This window comes from Herpailurus yagouaroundi, unplaced genomic scaffold (assembly GCF_014898765.1).
Source record: "Herpailurus yagouaroundi ecotype Mexico unplaced genomic scaffold, PumYag 77, whole genome shotgun sequence".
NCBI classification, from domain to species: domain Eukaryota; kingdom Metazoa; phylum Chordata; class Mammalia; order Carnivora; family Felidae; genus Herpailurus; species Herpailurus yagouaroundi.
The window spans coordinates 74,536-94,266 of NW_024412388.1; the positions used below are offsets into that span (position 1 = coordinate 74,536).

At 59.8% G+C, this 19,731-nt stretch overlaps 3 protein-coding genes across 12 annotated transcripts in view; 2 read left to right on the top strand and 1 right to left on the bottom strand.

Annotated features, from left to right (window-relative positions):
* Positions 1-3,820, top strand: part of SAMD11 (sterile alpha motif domain containing 11) — a 24,378-nt gene extending 20,558 nt beyond the window's left edge. For 7 of the 8 annotated variants that reach the window (XM_040457652.1, XM_040457673.1, XM_040457683.1 and 4 more), the window contains one exon: positions 107-3,820. In XM_040457652.1, coding sequence (XP_040313586.1) covers positions 107-352 — 246 coding nt within the window. In that variant the 3' untranslated portion in view covers positions 353-3,820. The remainder of the gene's footprint in view (positions 1-106) is intronic. The other variant, XR_005785314.1, reaches the window with a different exon arrangement.
* NOC2L (NOC2 like nucleolar associated transcriptional repressor) lies at positions 437-14,033 on the bottom strand. 2 transcript variants are annotated; one of them, XM_040457737.1, is made up of 19 exons: positions 13,921-14,033; positions 13,618-13,770; positions 11,993-12,167; positions 11,782-11,904; positions 10,981-11,098; positions 10,804-10,894; positions 10,109-10,187; positions 9,871-9,981; positions 9,255-9,368; positions 8,364-8,552; positions 7,870-8,009; positions 6,883-6,994; positions 5,170-5,283; positions 4,746-4,847; positions 3,315-3,458; positions 3,078-3,191; positions 1,955-2,090; positions 1,476-1,574; positions 437-1,162 (listed from the first exon to the last, which is right to left on the bottom strand). In XM_040457737.1, exons 1-19 carry the CDS (start codon positions 13,944-13,946, stop codon positions 1,056-1,058), a joined length of 2,247 nt encoding a protein of 748 aa, XP_040313671.1. In that variant the 5' UTR covers positions 13,947-14,033; the 3' UTR covers positions 437-1,055. The 2 variants fall into 2 exon arrangements, with proteins under 2 accessions (XP_040313671.1, XP_040313661.1); XM_040457727.1 differs by having other exon boundaries at positions 10,981-11,101.
* A 1,407-nt stretch (positions 14,034-15,440) lies between these two features.
* KLHL17 (kelch like family member 17) lies at positions 15,441-19,725 on the top strand. Of its 2 annotated transcripts, none has more exons than XM_040457759.1 (9): positions 15,441-15,691; positions 16,582-16,841; positions 16,929-17,050; positions 17,203-17,424; positions 17,915-18,031; positions 18,238-18,451; positions 18,771-18,915; positions 19,000-19,167; positions 19,565-19,725. In XM_040457759.1, the coding sequence occupies exons 1-9, from the start codon at positions 15,582-15,584 to the stop codon at positions 19,611-19,613; spliced, it is 1,407 nt and encodes a 468-aa protein (XP_040313693.1). In that variant the 5' UTR covers positions 15,441-15,581; the 3' UTR covers positions 19,614-19,725. The 2 variants fall into 2 exon arrangements, with proteins under 2 accessions (XP_040313693.1, XP_040313683.1); XM_040457749.1 differs by having other exon boundaries at positions 19,591-19,725.
* The last annotated feature ends 6 nt before the right edge of the window (positions 19,726-19,731 follow it).

A 19,731-nucleotide genomic window follows, 5' to 3' on the forward strand; every position in this document is an offset into this window, starting at 1 on the left:
GCTGGGGGCAGCAGTCTCCACACAATGGTGGGTCAGCACTGAGGCTCTTTGTGGCTGCAGGCCAGCAACCCAGAAGGCCCCCCCACCCAGGCCCATCTCTCCGCAGGTGGCCAAGCGCCTGGGCCGAGTCTTCTACATGGCCAGCTTCCCTGTGGCTTTGCCACTGCAGCCACCGACACTACGGGCCCCAGAGCGGGAGCTCACCTCTGGAGAGCAGGCCCTGTCCCCAGCATTGGCCCCTTCCCCCTATGGTGGGGGGCACCCCCCTGCTGGGAGAGCCTCGCCCAAGCAAGAGAATGGAACTGTGGCTCTACTCCCAGGGCCTGCAGACCCCTCCCAGCCTCTGTGCTAACCTGGTGGGTGGACCACCCTAATCCCTAAGCCCTTCGGTGCCAGCAGCTCTGATACAAAGGACCCACTCCACAGCTTCTCTTCCTTTTGGTTTTGGATGCAAAAACAAAGATTTTTTTAAAGGAAAACATGACTTCAAAGGAAAAGAGTTTCTGAAACTTTCTGGGAGTAGAGTCAGGTGCAGACAGCCTGGGGACCCAAACCTGAGCCCAGGCACAGGGACTCTGCATCCTGGGTACCTGCAGACAAACCAAAGAATGACAGAGGAGGCGGAGAAGGCACATCATGCCACACTGGCCTTGGCCATGCCTGCTGGCTCTCTCTGGAACCGGGACAGTTCTCTGCGAGATTCTCAGCATCCTGCCGTCGGGTGAGAGGTCAGGGCAGAGTCCCACTCCAGACCAGCTTCCCTCACGGGGCTGATGTATCTAACCCAGCAGTGCGGTATGCACTGTGGGCAGGCTCCACGGTGCTGGTTTCCATCCCCACAGCCGCCACTCCAGGGATCTGCACAGGGCTCGGTACTTTCTGGTCTTTCATGTTGTGAAAATAAAGCCCAGTCCACCATCTACTGCCCTCCCCCGCACCGCGCAGGCCCCGGCCTCGGGTCTCAGCACCGGCCAAGAAGACACAAGCCTGGCTGCCTGGTAAGGTGGGAACACTGCACGGCAGTCCCCGCAGGCCCCGCCCCAGGCCGGCAGCCCTCAATCCTCCTCAGAGAGCTGTAGCTCCTCCAACTCATCCTCTGGTCCCTGGGCCAGCCGCCACAGCTCCCCGAGGTGCAGCCCCACCTCTGTGTCTGGGTCTCCATCTGCAGGGAGAGACCGAGACTACATAAATTCTGCTTTATCAGGAAGAAGCCAGCCTTGGAGATTACTCATCACTAATTAATCACAGCCCTAATTAATTTATTGGTGCCACTGTTACTGGCTGCCAGAGCCAGCGGGAACGGAGCAGCTGGCGTGGCAACCTCAAGGAGGGGTGTGAGCCCAGCTTAGAGCCATTCTCCCACCCAATGGCCCCACCCACCCACCGACGAAGTGCCGCCCACGACAGCCTTGGGTTCCTGAACAGACAGGTTCAAAGGGCCACAGCACCACCCCTCACTCCCAGGAATCACTCACCCTTTGAATTGCTGATTTCCTCTTGGCTGCTAAGGCTGCCATCCTCCTCCTCCTTTTCCTCCTCTACCCTCTGCCAAGCACTCGGGGACCCAGGCATCCCTGGGGACCAAGAAGAGCCCATGGGAGTAAGCCCACCAGCAAATACATACTGGGGACAGCTAATGTAGGAGTGTGGGCCAGGCTCAGAACCCCGTACCCACCCACCCTTCCCTCAGGCCCCCTTCATACAGGTGGAAAGGATTCAGAAGTGTCCAGCCAATAGTACAGGTGAGGGAATAAGGTCTTGGGACACGTGTCCCAACTCTGGGAGGCCCTCACCTCAAAGCAAGTGAAGTGGTGGGAGAAGGCGCACCGCAAACGTGAGCAGCCAGGGGGAAGCAGGCACCCTCTTCTGGTTCCACGAGATGCGTCAGGAAGCCTTCCAGGGCCACCTACCCCTTCCCCACAGGGAGCTCAGGCTCAGGAGCCCAGGCCCCTACCTCTCTCTGAGAAATCCATGGCACTGTCTTCCTCGTCACTGTCCAGATCAAAGAGGTCCTTAAATTCCACTCTGTCTTCATTCTTATTGCCTCCCACTTTCCGCCGCTTTATCTCTGGGAAGTTCAGGTCTTCCAGCTGGAAAGACCCAAAACCAGAGTAGTGAGGGTGGTCTGGTGGCCATGAGAGAACCCACCTGGCCCAATCCCCAACCCACCATGTCTCGGCCCCGGGCCCCACCCTCCACCTCAAGGCTTAGCTCACAGCCACAGCTGGGTCACATCATGCGTCATGCAGCAAGAGCCCTGACCGCAGCTACTGTCCTTCCCTCCCATTCCCAAAGACAGACTTTACCCAAACCCAGCATCCTATTCCCTTTTCCATTTCCCTTCAGGCCTTGCCTCCCAACCCGTCCCCCACACAGACTCTGCTTGGCCAACTTGGTAGACATCGCCGGGTAAGACGCCTGGACAGCCACCCTGCCAGGCAGGTGAGGGGGCCCCAGCCACGCACACTGGCCACTAAGTACCATCAAAAGCATAGTTACACCCACTGGCTGAAGGCCCCGCTACAGGCCCCCCCCCCCCCCCCGCCCCCGCCACCTTTGTGTCTCCACGTCTTTAGCCATCACGTCATGGGATGGCAGACCCGTGATACCAGGACAGGGATACAGTCACAGGCATGCCACTCAGCACGAAACTGTCCCCTCAAGTCACACCATGCCACACCCACTGGCACAGCTCCTCCTGCCCCTCCCTGCCTGCCCTCCTGGTGTCCACAGGCTGGCCTGAGAAATAAGGTCAGTCTGGCCACTTATTCCCCCAAAATCCCCAGCCCAGTCACGCCTGACAAGGCGTAAGGACCTCCTCCTGGAGGTCATGAGAGAAGCCCCCTGGTCACCCAGTAATGCATGATGTCTGCCCCTCCAGAGCAGCCCCAGGACAGGCTGCAGCTGGGAACAGGCCCCAACCGTCCTGGTGACATCGTCCCTGAGACTATTTCCTCCCACAAGCCCCCTTCCCCACCCTGGTCTTAAAGTCAGAGCCAGGGTGCTAGACCCTGGTCTCAGAACAAACCAGGTGGTCATGCCCACATCCCCGCTCCGAACCTCCTCTGCAGACATACCCGCTCTTTGCCACTGATCTCCAGCTGGATCTCTCGCTCTCTCAGCTTCCGCCACTGGCTATAGTACTTGGTGAGAGGTGTCCCCTCTTCTCGGGTCTGCTTCTCCCAGGTGTCCTATGGGGAGAGTTTCAGGATCATGTCCACCCTGGGGAAACCTCCAAACCCCAGCCCTACACTGACTAGTGCCCTCAGGCAGTGCTGCCACCCCACCCACCCAGACACCAGCTCCCAACTGACCACTGCATGCTGGTCAGCCACACCGAAGGAGGCCCTCTGGCGGCGACTGCAAATATACTCAGCATTCTCCTGCACCTTCTCTAGCAGCTGGCGTAGCTGCCGACAGTAGTTGGCCACCTTGCATTCCCGGAGGAAGGATTTCAACTGCAAAAGGAAGGGGTGGGGCGGGGGGGGGCGCGGTGCTCAGCCTAGGTCCAGGCACAGACCATGATCTGCCGGGATCACACATGACCACAGCGAGGTGATGGGGGAGCAGGAAACATGTGTCTCACAGCCCTAGGGCACACAGTTGGGGAATGGGGCAGTTACGTTGGTGTGGGGTGGGGGCCGCAGCGTGGTGCCGCATGACCCCTGTTGTCTGGGCCCTGTGGGGGCTGGAGAGCAGACGGCCCACCCTACGGGCCGGGCAGAGGAACAGGCGGCATGGATCTACCCTCCAGGTCACATCCCACCCTCAGCCTGTCTGTGTAAATAAAGCTGTATTGATACACATCCACACTCCTTCACTTAGGCATTTCTGTGGATTTTTTTATACTTCAGAGAGGAGACCTGAGCAGCTGGGAGAAACCACATGACCGTAAAGCCTAAAATACCATTTAGCTCTCTCTGCCAGAACAGTTTGCTGACCCATGTTCTAGACCATGATTCTGGGACCTGGAGTCCAGAGATAAAGCCTTGCCTACACGGCCACATGTGTCTGGATGGGCTCTGAACCAGGTGCAGTTCGGGTGCGGGCAGCCCACCCCTACTCACCAAGCCGGCCTACAGCTGGGGGAGCTGACTCTGCCCACCAGAATCAGGGACAGGACCTGGCCCTTCCCGTGAAAGGCCCCTGCCTCCTTGAGATGGCATACACCTGGGCTGAGAGCAAGTGGACCTCTGACAGGCCCAGAAGGGACTTGTGAGAGAAAGGACTCCAACCCCACCCTTGTATCACCTGAAGGAAAACTGAGGCAGGGTTGGTGCTGAGGCTGACAGGGACTTCCTCCTGCCCCAAACCTGCATGCGGGACCATTTGGGAAAGTATACAGTCAGGAGACCAGCTTGACCCAGGGCTGGGGGGCCGGGTCCAGCCCGCTCCACCAGGACTACTCCTAGAAGAGAATTCTTGGTCGGTCTGGTCCCTGGGCTGTGACAGGCCTGGGGAGGAGCTAGCAAGTCCGAGGGTCCCCGTTAACTCGCCTGCGCCAACCCCACCCCTCAGGACTCCACACCCCTATGTTCGTGCTACCTATGATGAGGCAGCGCCAACATGAAACCCCGCAGCAGGTTAGGCTCTGCTACTGACCCCGTGTGGCTGTGACAAGGATGCCTCCTTCTGGCCCCTGTGTCAATGGGAAGCTGAGCCCAATGAAGACAGCCTAATCTGCTACGAAGCACGCCATCAAGGCATCTGGGAAAGGAAGAGGGAGCCGGACAGCTGGCACACACCTGCAGCACAGCGGGCAGCGCCAGTTCGGGGAAGGCAATGCTCTGGGCCTGGCTGTGCAGGTACTCCAGGGTGAGGTCGTACAGCTGCTCCACCAGACCATCCTGAGGCAGCGGAGAAGAAAGGAGAACTCAGCCCTCTTCACGCCTGCTTGCTATCAGGGTGGAAATCGGAGGATGTGCCTCCACAGCCTCCCCGGAAGCCACACTCTGGCTCAATATGGCTGAGGCCAAGGAGCACCACCTCCCCCGCAAGAGCCCCATGAAGGCCCACACAGACTGGAGGGCAGCAAGCCCCCTCCCGTCCACACTAATTGGACTCCAGTCACCCCGTACACTGACCTCGGTGCCCTAGAACATCCTGCCATGACCCCGCCCAAGGTATTTTCCCAAGCGTCTCCACAGGAGGCCTGGAGGCCAGCCTTACCCGGTACGCCTTCTCCTGCAGGTTGACCTTGGACAGCTTTAGGATCACAGTGAAGTTGATGGGCTTGGAGCTCATGCGCCCCGGCCTCTTATTGAAGTCGACCTGCTGGAAAACCTGTCCCCAAAGCCACTTCAGCTTGGCCTGCTGTGCCTCATGCCCCACTGTATCCCACCCCCCCCATCTGTACCCCAGATCCTTAGAGGCCCCAAAACCAGGGAGAGGTAGCCACATGCAGTGCCAGTCCTGTGGCCCCAGAGACCCCCTGCCTTCCAGAGCTCCGGGCTCCAAGGGCATCACTTCACTGCAGAGCGGGATTCTGGCCAATGGGGGCAGGACCAGAAGCACACCCGTGCACACTGCTACCGACCCTCTCCTAAAACGAGACCAAGAAGCCCTAAGAACCAGCGTCTGGAAACAAAAGAAAGGTCCTTTCTGTACAGGGTCACTGACACTGCAACATGCTCACCCATGACTGCATTCCCAAGGCCTGGTCCCAACCCCAGGGCTGCATCCTGGGAGTGATATGCCAATGGCCAGAGGGTCTCAGCAAGGGCCTGAGGAGCTCATAACCCCTCATCCTCCACAGAGACCACAGGCTGTGCCCATCGGCCTCTGCCTCTCAGGGAAGTCCTCCCCGTGTCCGAAGGCTGCGGGCTGTCCTGGGATAGTGGAGCGGGAGCCATGCCTGGCCCCTCCTCACCACCCTCGCGCAGGGGTGATCCAGGATGTTGTCCTGAGGGGGGGTGGGTGGCCGATGCTGAAGACACCACAGAGCAGAGGATGATGCTTCACAGCTGAGCTCAGCACAGCTCCAGATAAAAAGCACCCATGACTGTGCTAATAACAGGTTTCCCTAGGGGAGCACTGCCCTTTCTCTAGCCTGGCTCAGCCTGAGGTGGAGCAGGGGCAGGGGCTGCTCTCAGCACCCCTTCCCACCCACCCAGGGAGGCAAGGGCAAAAACGCCCTGGGGGCAAAGAGCTTTCCTTCTGCCTCTGTGACTTATTTTCTCTGGAAAGGACAGGCCTGCACCTGTGGATGTAAAAAGGACATGCCGGTCTATGGCATGCTGACACAGGGACCAATACAAGGGTTGTGCAAAAAGAAAACACGAAATCAGAAGAGAAACCCCAGGGGCTCCCTTCTCTCCCCTGCTTTGGTAAACCGGTGCAGACCACAGCTCTGGCCACACTGAGCCACTAATCCGGCCCATCCAGCAGGTGGCACTAAGGGCCTCTCTAGTAGGGAGATGTGAAGTCCTAAGTATAAGGTGGGGTGGGGCCTAACCCCCGGGGCATGCAAGCATGCACACAGATCCGCACAGACACGCACAGACACACGCATACACAAAGGAGCATGCAAAAAAAAACGCAGCTTTGGAATCAGATCTAGGGTTCCAGCCCAGCTCTCCTGCCCACTGGAATAGACTCAAGCGTGTCCTAAAACCAGCACCCTCAGGCCAGCCCTGCAGAGCAGCTGTCCTTGTCCTCCCTGCCACTCGCCTGCCAACACACACCCCAGCTGGGGCAGGTAGCAAGGCGCTGCACAGAGCAATGTCCTCATAAAACCTCCTCTACAGATGAGACCACCAGCACTCAGGAGGGTTACACTGCATCTCGGGATAGGCGGTCCGTGCGCAGCAAGGAGCGCCTCCAAGCAGAGCACAAAGGCACTGTGTTGCCCCCTCCCACCCCAAGCGACAGGCACCCTCTCACCTCCAGTATGAAGGGCAGCACTGGGATGAAGGTGCCGGTGCTCTCCGAGAGCAGGGTCAGAGCACGCACGCAGTGCATGCGCAGGGGGTAGAAGCGGGCAGTGGGAACCAGCCTGGGGGCATGGAAAGGCAGGAGTGAGCAGAGGCCCTAGCCTCACCATCCCAGCCTGGCTCCCCATGACCTGTTTCCACCCATGGGGCTCGAACCTCAGGAAGGGCCCCTCTTGGTCACTTCTGTCAGGGTCAGTGGCCACACCTGCCCTATCTGATTCCTCCAGACAGAACAGGGCAGACCAAAAGTCCCCGACTAAAATCCGGGTCTTAAGGACCTGCCTCCTCACTCAATTATCGGGTGAGAGAACATCCCACGCGGCTTTTAACTTAATCTCACTTTAATGCAGGAGGAGAGCAGCGGGAGATGGTTCATTCAAAGCTTGCTTTCTTCCCAGCTCCCTGCTTTCAAGGCTCCTCCTTCAGGAGCACAGGGGCGACCCCTCCTGGCTAACAAAGGCAGCCACCTGGGCACACGCGGCTCCTCCATTCTCTGCCCCCAGAAACCAAAGCTCAATGGTTACAACTGAAATGTGGCGCGTTGTACTAGACCCGCTACCCAAGAACCCCATGGTAAGACAGACACCCAAGCTCCCTTCAAACCGCACACAGTCCCTTCTACCCAGCATCTCCCAGAATGCATGAATCCGGGGCATTCTCCCATGCTGGCCTCTGGGCCACAGATGGCGCCACCCCGGGTCCTTCCACAGGTGATGCCAAGTAACAGACCCCAGGGCCCAGGGATGGCTCATACCCTTGGAGAACTAGCTCCTCCTGACCCTCCAGGATGCCTCCCTGTGTAACCCTCTCCTCTAAACCAGCCTCCCATGACCTTGTCCAAAGACAGTCTGTACAACCCTGACCCCGTAACAGCCCACATAACCCTGGCCCTGACCTCCTTTGGCCCTCAGGGAGGCCCCGCCCATCCGTGACTCACTTGATGCAGCCAATCACCACTTGCGAGAGGGGGTAGATCAAGGGCTGCAGGGCTTCGCTGGGGTACACAGTGCTGAGGGCACGACACCACAGGTAGAGACAGTGCACGAACTGCCAGTTGTACACTGACTGGTAGGTCTCCTGGGCACAGAGTGAAGTCCGTTTCCAAGTCAGCCCAGGGGTCCCAGAAGGATCCAGCCCTCCCTCACCCACGGTGTGCACGGGGTCCCAGCCAGCAGCAGCGGCGACCACCTACCCCACCCCCTCCCCTGACCCACCCTCAGAGCTGCCCGCACCCTCCACCTGTTCCCCAAGCCCCCACCGGCAAGGGCCCTGAGCCCTCCAAGGCATTGGGTTGTCTCTCCCCAGGGCTACACAGGAATACGGAGGCTTCCAGGAGGTCCCAGCCCCTCAGCCGTGGAGCCCTAAGTATACGGTGGGGTGGGGCCCGACCCCGGGCATGCCAACCCCCACCCCATAAGCCCAACCACGCACTTTCTTGCGTGTGGTCATGGCATTGCGCAGGTGGATGGCGAGCTGGCGAATGTAGAGGAAGGCATGCTGGTAGGCGATGCCAGTGTCCAGGGCAAGCAACTCGGTCAGGGTCCGCTGCATGAAGTTGATGAAGGGCAGGGTGCCGGGGGAGGTAAACTTGCAGTTCCTCACGTAGGTGATGTACATTTGCTGCCAGAAAGATCCCAGTCAGGGCCACCCGAGCTGCCAGGGCACCGTGCACCCGCTACCCAGCTCCAAGCCGCTGCCAGACACCTGGGCCTTTCCTCAGTGGGAGCCACGGCTGGCCACGTCTGCTGCAGACCCCTCCCCCTACGTGGCACTTGCTCCTTGGGCCCTCTGCTGCTCAGCTGCCACACACGTATACCCACACAAAGTCTGCCGCGCACGGAACAGGAGACTTATAGGGAGGGTGCGGTGCCAAGGAAAACGCAGTGCGAATAACTGCAGGAAGAGGCAAGGAGACCACGGAGGGACTGGGAAGGAGGGGCTAGAAAAGCTGCAGCTTCAGGCCAGGCCCACGCAGGGGTTTCTAGAGGGTCACTGTGTGGGACACATCACCCCAGGCATGCAGCCAAGCAGCAGGGTCCCTGTCCCTCTCCACACCTGATGTCCTCATCTGCTGAGGGGAGAGCTGTGTAGAGCAGTCTATGTGGAGCCCCAGAGGACCAAGAGCTCCCATCCCTGTCACTGTCCCCCACTTCCTAGGGAGAGAACTGCAGTGACGGCCTGGGTCAGCCCAGAGCCACAGCCTCAGCAAGAGGAGCTGACCACAAAGGCAGCCGCCCAGACCTCAGACCAAGACTTTCAACCCAGACTCTAATGGACACAGACTGGGGGGCATCGGAGGCAGGAGCCAGGGGTCCACACTACCTTGAGGATAGGACTCAGGAAGACAGCCTTCTTGTGCCGACAGACCCTGACGAGGACCAGGAACGCCAGTACGCGCAACGTCTCTTCACCTGTGCCCCACAGAATCACCATCCTCTGCAGAAGGAGAGACATCACTGCCTGCCCCAGCCTCCCCAAGCCCAGCCAGAGGCCCCTGTGGCCACTGCTAGGAGACAGCCCTTCCCAAAGCACCTCAGGATAGAGCTACGGTTACACCTCAGTGAAAAAGTAACAAAAACGTGAAAGGTAACACGAGGCTCCCCAAGAAGGCTGTACCACAGAAACACAGCTTTGGTGTTAGGCACGTATCCAGAAAGGCACATTAGGGGGCACCTGGGTGGCTCAGTCAGTTAAGCAGAAAGGCACGTTAGAAGACAAGAAAAGCTCGTCTTGCTACAGCTCTTGTCAGAAAGCGGTTGCCTCACACGACCGGGCCTGCGGCACCAAGGGCAGAGAGCTGACCGAAACAGAATCCCAGCAGGGCGTAGGGTGGGGGGCGGGCGCAGATGCCACCCCCACTCTGGCTGGGAGCGGGGCACGCTGGAGGGGTGGCCACGCGCGCCTCCGATCACAGTGCCAAAGGGAGACAGCCGGGTACCTTGAGTAGCATGCGGCACTGCTTGGGAAAGGTCAAGTAGTACGGCACGGAACTGCTGACATGCTGGAGCACGGCCGCCGCTGCTGTCGCCTCCGTCACGCAGGCCACCAGCTGGGGAAGCAGGAGGGTCAGCGAGGCCCCAAACCCACTCACGTCTGGGACACGAGGAAGGACTGCACCACTGGCTTCAGCCAGGCCTCGCGGGATACAGGAGGCCCCCTCCCCGCTGGAACTGCACCTGTACGACTGAGCTCAGGTAGACCTTGACGTCCAGCCGGAGCTTCCCCCACAGCGGGCTACTGGACGGCTGCAGCACCCTGCAGAGAGACCAAGCCCACCCCATCTTGAGCGAACCCCCCCCGCACCACACACCTCCCCCCAAAGCCCCCCACCCTTCACGGGGACTGCTCTCCCAGTGCAGCGGCCCCCTTCGCACGAGAGTCTGTGCCTGGCCGATGCCAGCACCACTCACGACACGTGTGTTTGCTGCCCACTCGCTCAACGGCTATCCCCTCCACCATCACCTGTCAGCTTCCTCGATGAGGCCCCTACCTACAGATACACACACCATCCCCAGAGCAAACAGCAGAAGAGTGGATGAAATATTCACTTGAAGAGGAAAAAAAGAGTGAAAAGGGGAGAATCCTGACCTAAGGAACTAGCGGTGCAAAGCCAAGCACACACTCTGGGCCCCCCGAGGAACTGTGGGCAGAGAATGTACCTTTTCAGAAGGAAAACAGAAAGGAGGAAGGACAAAGCCACCCAACTGGCCCCGCCCAGCCTCTCCCCGGAGCCCGGCAAAGGGCCTGGTTCCGTCTTCGGCATCCCTCTGTGCTGCTTGGGTCGAGAGGGGGACTGCCAGATCACAAGGCCTCTGCCTTCCCCAGTGCGGGGTCCTGACCACACCCCCCTACCTCCCCTCTTCCCTTTCACCTGCTGTTGTCCTTGGGGGCTTTCCCAAACAGTAGCTTCTGGAGACAACCAAAAAGATCTCTAATGCAGAAGGTGACCAGGGCGTTGAACACTGCAATGAGGGGACCACAGATACCACTCACAGGACAGAAGACAGAACAGAGACGCTGCATCCCAGGTCCCCTCACCCCAGCTCACCAGCACTGTCCGTGACCTGGAATTTGCTGACTTCAGCACCTTCCTGGTCTCCTTGGGTGGTGAGCACAGCAGCTCGGAATGCCTGCACAACTTCATGGAACAGCTTCGGAGTAAGGTGCTGCTAAATTAGGGATAAGAGGACCCAGAACGTTGGGGAAGCGGTCAGCTGTGTTGGACAGAGCAATAGGCAACCAGAGCTCCAGAAACCTGCTGTGACAGAAAGGTACCCCTCGCCCACATTCTGAGACACGGAGCAGAGGTGGAGGCAGTGTTGCTGAGCCACGTGCAGGGAAAAACAACAAAAAACCAGAGTCCAGAATCTTCCTGGAAGGGCAGGGAGCCTGGCTCAGGGGAGAGGCTGAAGGTCCCAGATCTGGATGGTGGCCTGCACCAGGTGGTTTCTAGGGTTCTCCCTTCTGTCCTTTCCTATCTCTGCAGAAACCAACGTAAAACCCTTGGAGGAAGGGCTCTAGCTCCTGACAAAGGCAGAGACTATGTCCTAACCCACAACAGACTTCAGGGAACAGGGAGCCCGAGAGAGACACTGAGTGGAAGAGAGCAGAAAGAGCCCCTAGAATCTCTGACCGAAGGGGAGAATGCAATCCTGGAGCCTCTTAGCATAAAGGCAGAACCATGCGACATCCTTCACATGAGGGTCTGGTGCAGAAGAGGACCCCAGTGTGGGTGCTCAGAGAAGGGGCTCCTCCCGTCTGCCACAGACCCAGGTAACTAAAATGAGTCAAGGGCAGAGTCCTAAAGGGGTGGGGGGTGTCCAGCTGCCCACACCATGCCACTTCTCACCATTGCTGCCTGCTTCCACCTCTCAACCATGGCTAGGGTCACAGGAGCAGAATCCCTTTTCTTCCCCTTCAGTCCTCTGGGGACCTCATCCTCATCCGAATCTTCCTCCTCCCCACTTGCTTCCTGCACCAGACACAGAGGACCAGGCTGGAGCAGGATGCAGAGGCCCTAAGTGTGCCCCTGCCCCCACCAGCTCTGCCTAAGCCCTCACTTCCAACGTGTCGGGCAGAGTGTGCAGCTGCTCCTCCTCGTCCTCGGTGCTGTCCGAATCACTGAAGTTCAACAAGCTCTGGTCATTCTCCTGCAGGAACTTGTAGAACTCCGGGTCTTTGTCCTTCAGCCGAGAGAGCTGGTCCTTATGCTCAGACGCACGACCTTTACGCCGACTGAGAAGGCAGGGGTCGTCAAGTCCACAGGACAGACATAGCCCACAGGACTGGGGAGTAGGGGACGTGGGGTAAGGCTTCCTGTCCTCCACACTGTAAGCTCGCCAGCCTCCACAGGGAAACTACAGGGCTTGATCTGCTCTCTCCACAATAGCTACCCACAACCAAGGTAGGGGATTTCCAGCAGTAAGTTTTCAGCAGATTTCTCTCTCCCCCAAACTCCACACTCGCACAGCCAACTGCCTCAACACCTGCCATTTCAAACCCACATACAACACTGAACTTGTGGTTTCCCCCAAACTTGCTCTGCCAGCACTCTGCTCCACCTCAGTTGTGGGTAACTCTACCTTTACAGGCACTCAGGTGAAAGACAACCTCTGTCTCTCATACCCAGCATGCAATGTGCCATGAGACCTAATTAGCAAAAGCCCTTCAGAGCCTCTCATGCCTCCTAGTTAAACCAGCACCATCTCGGGGCGCCTGGGTGGCTTGGTCGGTTAAGCGTCCGACTCCGGCTCAGGTCATGATCTCACCGTCCGTGAGTTCGAGCCCCGTGTCAGGCTCTGTGCTGACCGCTCAGAGCCTGAAGCCTGTTTCAGATTCTGTGTCTCCCTCTCTCTCTGCCCCTCCCCTGTTCATGCTCTGTCTCTCTCTGTCTCAAAAATAAATAAACGTTAAAAAAAAAAAATTAAAAAAAAAAAAAAAACCAACACCATCTCTCAATTCTCCCAATTACCACAGTGGTCTCTCCCCATCTCCACACCCACCACCTCCAACCTACTCTCAACACAGCAACCCAAGTGACTCTTGACTTGCATGTCACAGGACGTGACTTCACAGCTCAAAACCCTGAGATGACTTCCCATTTTAGCGCACGTCTTATAAACTGTCTACAAGATCTGACCCCGTTATCATCTCTCCTGGTTCACCTCCTACTACTCTCCCCCTCGCTCCTGCATACACACTCACCTCTGTGTCAGACCCGCTCCCACTTCAGGAGCGTGGCTGTTCCTGCTGCATGAAATACCAAAGCATTCTTCCCGCCTGCGTGGCTTACTCCCCCAAGTCTCTGTCCAACTACCACCTCTTCAAAGGGCCTTCTCCACTAAACACAGCAACAGCTGGTGCCCAACACGCTCCCCATTTCTCTACCCCTTCTATTTTTCCTGTTTGCCGCACTCATTTCTTCTCACATACCACACGTCGTGAATCACCCGAGACTGAGCGAGCTCCTCTACACCAGAAAAGGGCCTATTATTCACCAATGTACGTTTGTCACAGAACAGAACCTCAGCAAACACGGGAAGAAAGAATGGGTGAGGCGAAGGGTCTGGGGAAGGGGTCAGCGATCCTCAGGCCCCAGGACTGGTCAGCATACACGTGACGGGTGGGCCAGGACGGTGAAGAGCGTCTGGCTTTACAGACGTCCCGCGGGAAACGCTCCCCTCACCTGGACGAGGGCCTTCCGCCTGGCTTATCCACACTCCGGTCGGCTTCACACGCCGCCCACGTCTCCGCTTCTGGGGCTCCTTCGGAATCCGATTCAGACTCAGAATCAAAGCCCGAAGCCAAGAACTCGTCCACCGTCAGCTCCGCCAGCCGCCTGCGGGTTACGACATCTGGATCAGGACTCCCTGCCAGGCCGGTCTGCCCCAGCCTTGCTGCACCAGGAACGCGTTTAAGCTCAAGGAGAGCCCCTGTGAATATAAGGTTCCCCTGGAAAGCCGAATCGATCCTCAGAGCCTCAACTTACCGCTTGGTGCCCCGCACCACCGCCATTACTGCCAAACCTCAGCGTGCGCCCGACTTCCGGCTCCAGAATGCCGTGCGTTAGCCGCACTTCCTCCAGGAGGGCCCCGCCCCCAATACCGCCCCTCCGCGCCCCACCGGTGGCTCTAAGTTTCTCCAGCGGTGGCTCCGGAGGCATCCAGGCGGAAGGGCGCATTCACATCCTCCTGGCTCCGGGCTCCCACGGTGGCCGGCGGAATTGGGGCTAATGGCGCAGGCCTGGTTCAGTCATGGGTCCCGCACACATCACTGAGTGAGGGGCTGTAGCTCTCGAAAATCGGGCAGAACTGCATATGATAGAATCCTGACCTGCTGCTCACAAATCTGTGTCCTTCCTGGTTCTAAGAGACAGTAATAGCGGTACCTGTCTGAGGGAAGAGAGGCCGGGACCTGGGGCAACCTCTCCCAGCCCTGCCCGCAGCCTCCCTGGAGCTCCATGGCACGTGCCTGTGAGATGTCAACGCACTGACAGTGGACAAAATGCATCCAGATGGAAACACTTGACAGAGAGGACTTCTATGCAACAAGTTTTTACAAATCAATAATAAAAAGCCAACAACCTAGTAGGAAAAACGGTCTAGTTGAAAAGGCAATGCCTTGGATGGGCAGTTCGCCAAAAAAAAAAACACTGAGGGACAGGCAAGTCTCATCCGGATCAAACGAGGATGAGAGTGATGAGAGTCATTACAATTTCACTGGACAGGCCACATCACGGGGCGGGGCAATGGACAGATCCCAGAGCCCTTACTGACGTCCGTTTGGCCAAATCTTCCTTAAAGTACTGTGCCTGTACTTCAGTCCAGCGAGTCTTCTGCCGGGAACTTGCCTATGACTACACTAGCCCTAGTCCACATACGGGGCTGGGCATGAATGGCCACTTTTCCTCTGCCCTGTCCTGGGTACGGCAAGTACAAAGGCCCAGAGGCTGGAAGTTTGCCTTGCTTGAAGAAGAAAGGCGGTGGAAGGCCAGCTTGTGCCCTCTTTCCCTCCACCCATCTACCTAAAGGCAAGGCTCTGTGGGCCTGGACAGCCAGATCCCATAGCCCTCTTGGGAGCAGTGTGGCTCCTGCCAGGTCCCCCCGGCCATGCACCCCTGTCCTACCACACCCTACCCCGCCCCACCCAGTTCAAGGCCTGGTACTTGTAGGGGTTCATGGAGCGAACTCAGCAAAGGCCAGACAGGCAAAGTGGTCTGCGTGGGGTCACAAAGGGTCAGGGAGGATGTGGTCCTGGGCTGCCTCAGGCCCCAGGGGCAGCAGGGCCTTCCAAGCTTCGGGTCCAGGGTGCTTACAGGGGCGGGGCTTCTTGAATGAATTGGCGGGGATGGGTGATGGTCGGTGAGGCTTCTCCTAGGCAGGCGGCGGGCGGGGCCCAGGGGGCTTCCTGGAGGAGGAGGCAGGCAGAACGCCCAGACATTTGGGAGGATTAGAGTGCCTCCTTCAGTCCCCAAAGACGCGGGCTGCGCGGGAGGCGGAGCGGGCGGCGCCGAGAAACAGCGGCTGCGGGCAGGCGGCGGGACCGAGGGAAGCTGAGCCGGCCGCCACCGCCTAGCAGCCCTCCAGCCGTCAGTGCGTCCGTTCATCTGTGCGTTCTCCGCGGATCGCGGCGGGTCCGGCGGCCGAGACCATGCAGCCGCGCAGCGAGCGCCCGGCTGGCAGGACACAAAGCCCGGAGCACGGCAGTCCGGGGCCCGGGCCGGAGGCGCCGCCGCCGCCACCGCCGCCGCAGCCGCCGGCGTGAGTGGGCCGAGGGTCTGGGGACCGTAAGCCAGACCTGGGGCTGAGTGGGTCCGGGAAGGAGACAAGGAGGGGCGCGCGCCGACCCTGGCAGGCTGCCCGGAGGAGGCGGCCTCTGCGCCCCGCAGACTCGGCCGGCCGGTGGAGGGTACAACTCCTCCTCCGTTTATCGCGCACACAGAGACCTGGGACAGGACGTCCAGAGGTGGCTGCTTCCCGGAGGCTCTGTCCTCTCCCGCCGCCCTTGAATTCCGGCTGCGCTCTTTAGACTCAGGCGGCTTGTCTGCAGGATGCGTGTTGGGGGGGGGGGGGGGAGGGGGGGCGGGGGGAGCCGCTCCGGAGGGTCAAGTGAGGTCAGGCCTGATGGTGGGCATAGGGGTCTTCTTCAGAGCTGTCATACAGCATTAGCCAGTTTCGCTTCATGCACGTCCTGTGTGCCCAGCTCGTGCGGAGGACACTGGACTCATGGGAAACAGGAACGGTGGCCGGTCACAGACAGAAGAGAACCTGGTCCCAAGGAGGGCAGAGGAAGCCTGGTTCTTGGGAGAGTCACAGGCAGAGGGGGTCCTGGTTCTAATGGGTACACCTGGGCAGGGGGGAGCGTGGTGCCAGGAGGGTCCCAGCAGAGGAAGCCGTATAGGCCCGACAGTCGACATCAGGTGCGTGACTGAACCTCACGCTAGGAACAGGGACGGGGCAGTTTTGCTGGACTCCAGGGAGGCTCCCCGTATGTGAGGAAAAGTTGAGGAGGGTGGTCCTTGATGGAAGCCAGGTACGGGCTGCTGGACGGAGGGGTGACCTCCTGGGCGTCCTGGCCCTGCCCGAGGTTTCAGGGGTGGGTGGACAACTCCCTGCAGAGTGCACCCTGACCTGGCACTACCCACCTGCAGCCCAGAGGCAGAGCGTGCGCGTCCTCGGCAGGCCCGGCCCACGGCCCCCATGGAGGGTGCAATGCAGCTGCTGAGCCGTGAGGGCCACACTGTGTCCCACAACTCCAAACGGCACTATCACGACGCCTTCGTGGCCATGAGCCGCATGCGGCAGCGTGGCCTCCTGTGTGACATCGTCTTGCACGTGGCAGCCAAGGAGATCCGAGCACACAAGGTGGTGCTAGCCTCCTGCAGCCCCTACTTCCACGCCATGTTCACAAGCAAGTACCACCACATCCAGTCTGGGCACTTGGGGGGCTCCGCAGATCTCACAGGGCAGGGACCGGCCTGACCCGCTGTCCCCACAGATGAGATGAGTGAGAGCCGCCAGACGCACGTGACGCTGCACGACATTGACCCTCAGGCCTTGGACCAGCTGGTGCAGTTTGCATACACTGCCGAGATCGTCGTGGGCGAGGGCAACGTACAGGTGAGGGGGCCTCATCTCACAACCCACGGCACCTCTCCTGGGCCTCGTGCCTCAGCTCCCGGTGTCTTCTCGTGCCTCTCCCTGTCCCTCAGTGCCTCACGTCCCGTTTCTCCGTCCCTCTTCCCCTGGCTCTCTCTCATCTCACCCCACAGACTCTGCTCCCAGCTGCCAGCCTCCTGCAGCTGAATGGCGTCCGTGACGCCTGCTGCAAGTTCCTGCTGAGTCAGCTCGACCCCTCCAACTGCCTGGGCATCCGGGGCTTTGCTGACACACATTCCTGCGGTGACCTGCTCAAGGCAGCACACAGGTACGTGCTGCAGCACTTCGTGGATGTGGCCAAGACTGAGGAGTTCATGCTGTTGCCACTAAAGCAGGTAACGTGCCAGCTGGCATACAGCCTCGACCCTGACCCAGTCCCTAGACCCTGGACCCCAGACCCCGTCCTTAGACCCCTGGCTCCCTTCATCTTGGCCCTTAGGCCCTGGCCCTTTGCCCCCCTCCCCCCGCCCCCAACCCTTATTCCCAACCTCTGACCCACGCTCCAGGCTCACGACCCATCCCCTGACCAAGCCCCACAACCTCATCCCCATTTTCTGACCCACCTAAGCGTTCAACCTTTGACTTCTGATCCCATCCTGCCCTGACCGCATCCCTGCCTACAACCTCTAGTCCCTGGTTCCACGTCCCCAGGACTGCTCTGGGCCTAGGTCCCCAGGAACCAAATCTGTGGCTCCTGACCTTGCTTGGCCCCTTCTCATAGGAACTCTGGGCTCCCTATCAGACTCTCCCTCCCAGGCACCTTCAGGGCTCCATGGGCCCCCAAGACCCTCCCCAGATCTCAGGTCTGAGGGTCCCCACCTCCAGGTGCTGGAACTGGTCTCCAGCGACAGCCTGAACGTGCCTTCGGAGGAGGACGTCTACCGTGCCGTCCTGAGCTGGGTCAAGCATGACGTGGACTCTCGGAGACAGCATGTCCCAAGGGTGAGGCCAGCGCCTGGGGGGGGCCCAGTGTACCCGGGAGGGGCTGCACAGTGGCTGAGGGCCTGGGTGCACCTGGGCTCTGCCGTGTCCAGAGACCCTTCACAGGAGTGATGCAGGCACGTGTTTCAGGAAGGGTCCAGGGTGTCTGAGAGTGAGTCTCTTCACTGGGGCCTGCCCCCTGACCATGGCACCCCTGCACCCCCCAGCTGATGAAGTGTGTGCGCCTGCCCCTGCTGAGCCGGGACTTCCTGCTGGGCCATGTGGATGCCGAGAGCCTGGTGAGGCACCACCCTGACTGCAAGGACCTGCTCATTGAGGCCCTCAAGTTCCACCTGCTGCCTGAGCAGAGGGGCGTTCTGGGCACCAGCCGTACGCGGCCCCGGCGCTGTGAGGGCGCTGGCCCTGTGCTCTTTGCTGTGGGTATGTTCACCTATCGTGTCCCCTGGTTTCCAGGCCCCCCACATCACCTCCTTCTCCCCTCCCATCCCTGACCTATGCCCTCTATCTGTAAGCCAGCGCAAGCCTACCCCACGTTATATTGGTCACATCCTGCACCCACCCCACGCCGGCTCCTCTTGTCAGCCTGCGGAGGACCCCGAGTGGTGTGACCCGCTCACCAATCCCCACCCCCACCCACCCTTCGAGCCCCCATACTCTTGACCTTGACCTATGCTAGAGACCCCCAGCCCATTGCCTCCCTGGGGCCCCTTGTCCTGCCCTGTCACCTCCCCATCCCTAGGTGGAGGGAGCCTGTTCGCCATCCACGGGGACTGTGAAGCATACGACACACGCACTGACCGCTGGCACGTGGTGGCCTCCATGTCCACGCGCCGGGCCCGGGTGGGCGTGGCAGCAGTTGGGAACCGGCTGTATGCCGTGGGTGGGTAAGTGCGGAGGCTGGTCTGGGGTCAGGGGCTCAGCATATACCCGCTGGGCCAATCCTGACCGGCAACGGACCCCTCCCCTAGTTACGATGGGACTTCAGACCTGGCCACCGTAGAGTCGTACGACCCCGTGACCAACACCTGGCAGCCTGAGGTGTCCATGGGCACAAGGCGCAGCTGCCTGGGTGTGGCCGCCCTGCATGGGCTCCTGTATGCAGCTGGTGGCTACGATGGGGCCTCCTGCCTCAACAGGTAGTGGCCGGGGTCAGGGCCGGGTGGCCTCTTGGGGTTGGTTTGGCTGTAGGTGTGGCTGCATCAGGATTGCAGAAGTCATGCCTGAGGGGAGCAAAGAGGGATCCCACCTGACTCGAGTCACCCGGTGCCCTGGGCTTCTCCATCTGCACCAGCCCAGCTGCCCTTTCTTTTCCTCTCAAGTTCTTCCCAGCAGCCCGGGGGCTGGGCCCATGTGGACACTTGCCCAGGGTCTTTCAGGCAGCCAGCCAGTGGCTCATGCCCACCCAGAAGGCCTGTTTCTTGCTGCAGTGGGATTCTGGGGTCAGTCTCTGTGACTGCCCAGCATGGGACTGTAGTCATTCCATAGGGGAGGGCAGGTCCTGGAACCAGGGCAGCCTTTCTGCCACTGCTCAAGGTCAGTAGCAGACCTGGTGTCCACAGTGCTGAGCGCTATGACCCTCTGACGGGAACATGGACGTCCATCGCTGCCATGAGCACCCGGAGGCGATACGTGCGTGTGGCCATGCTTGGTGGGTGACAGAGCCTGCTTTGTGTAGTGCCCACACCCCCACCCCTACCTGC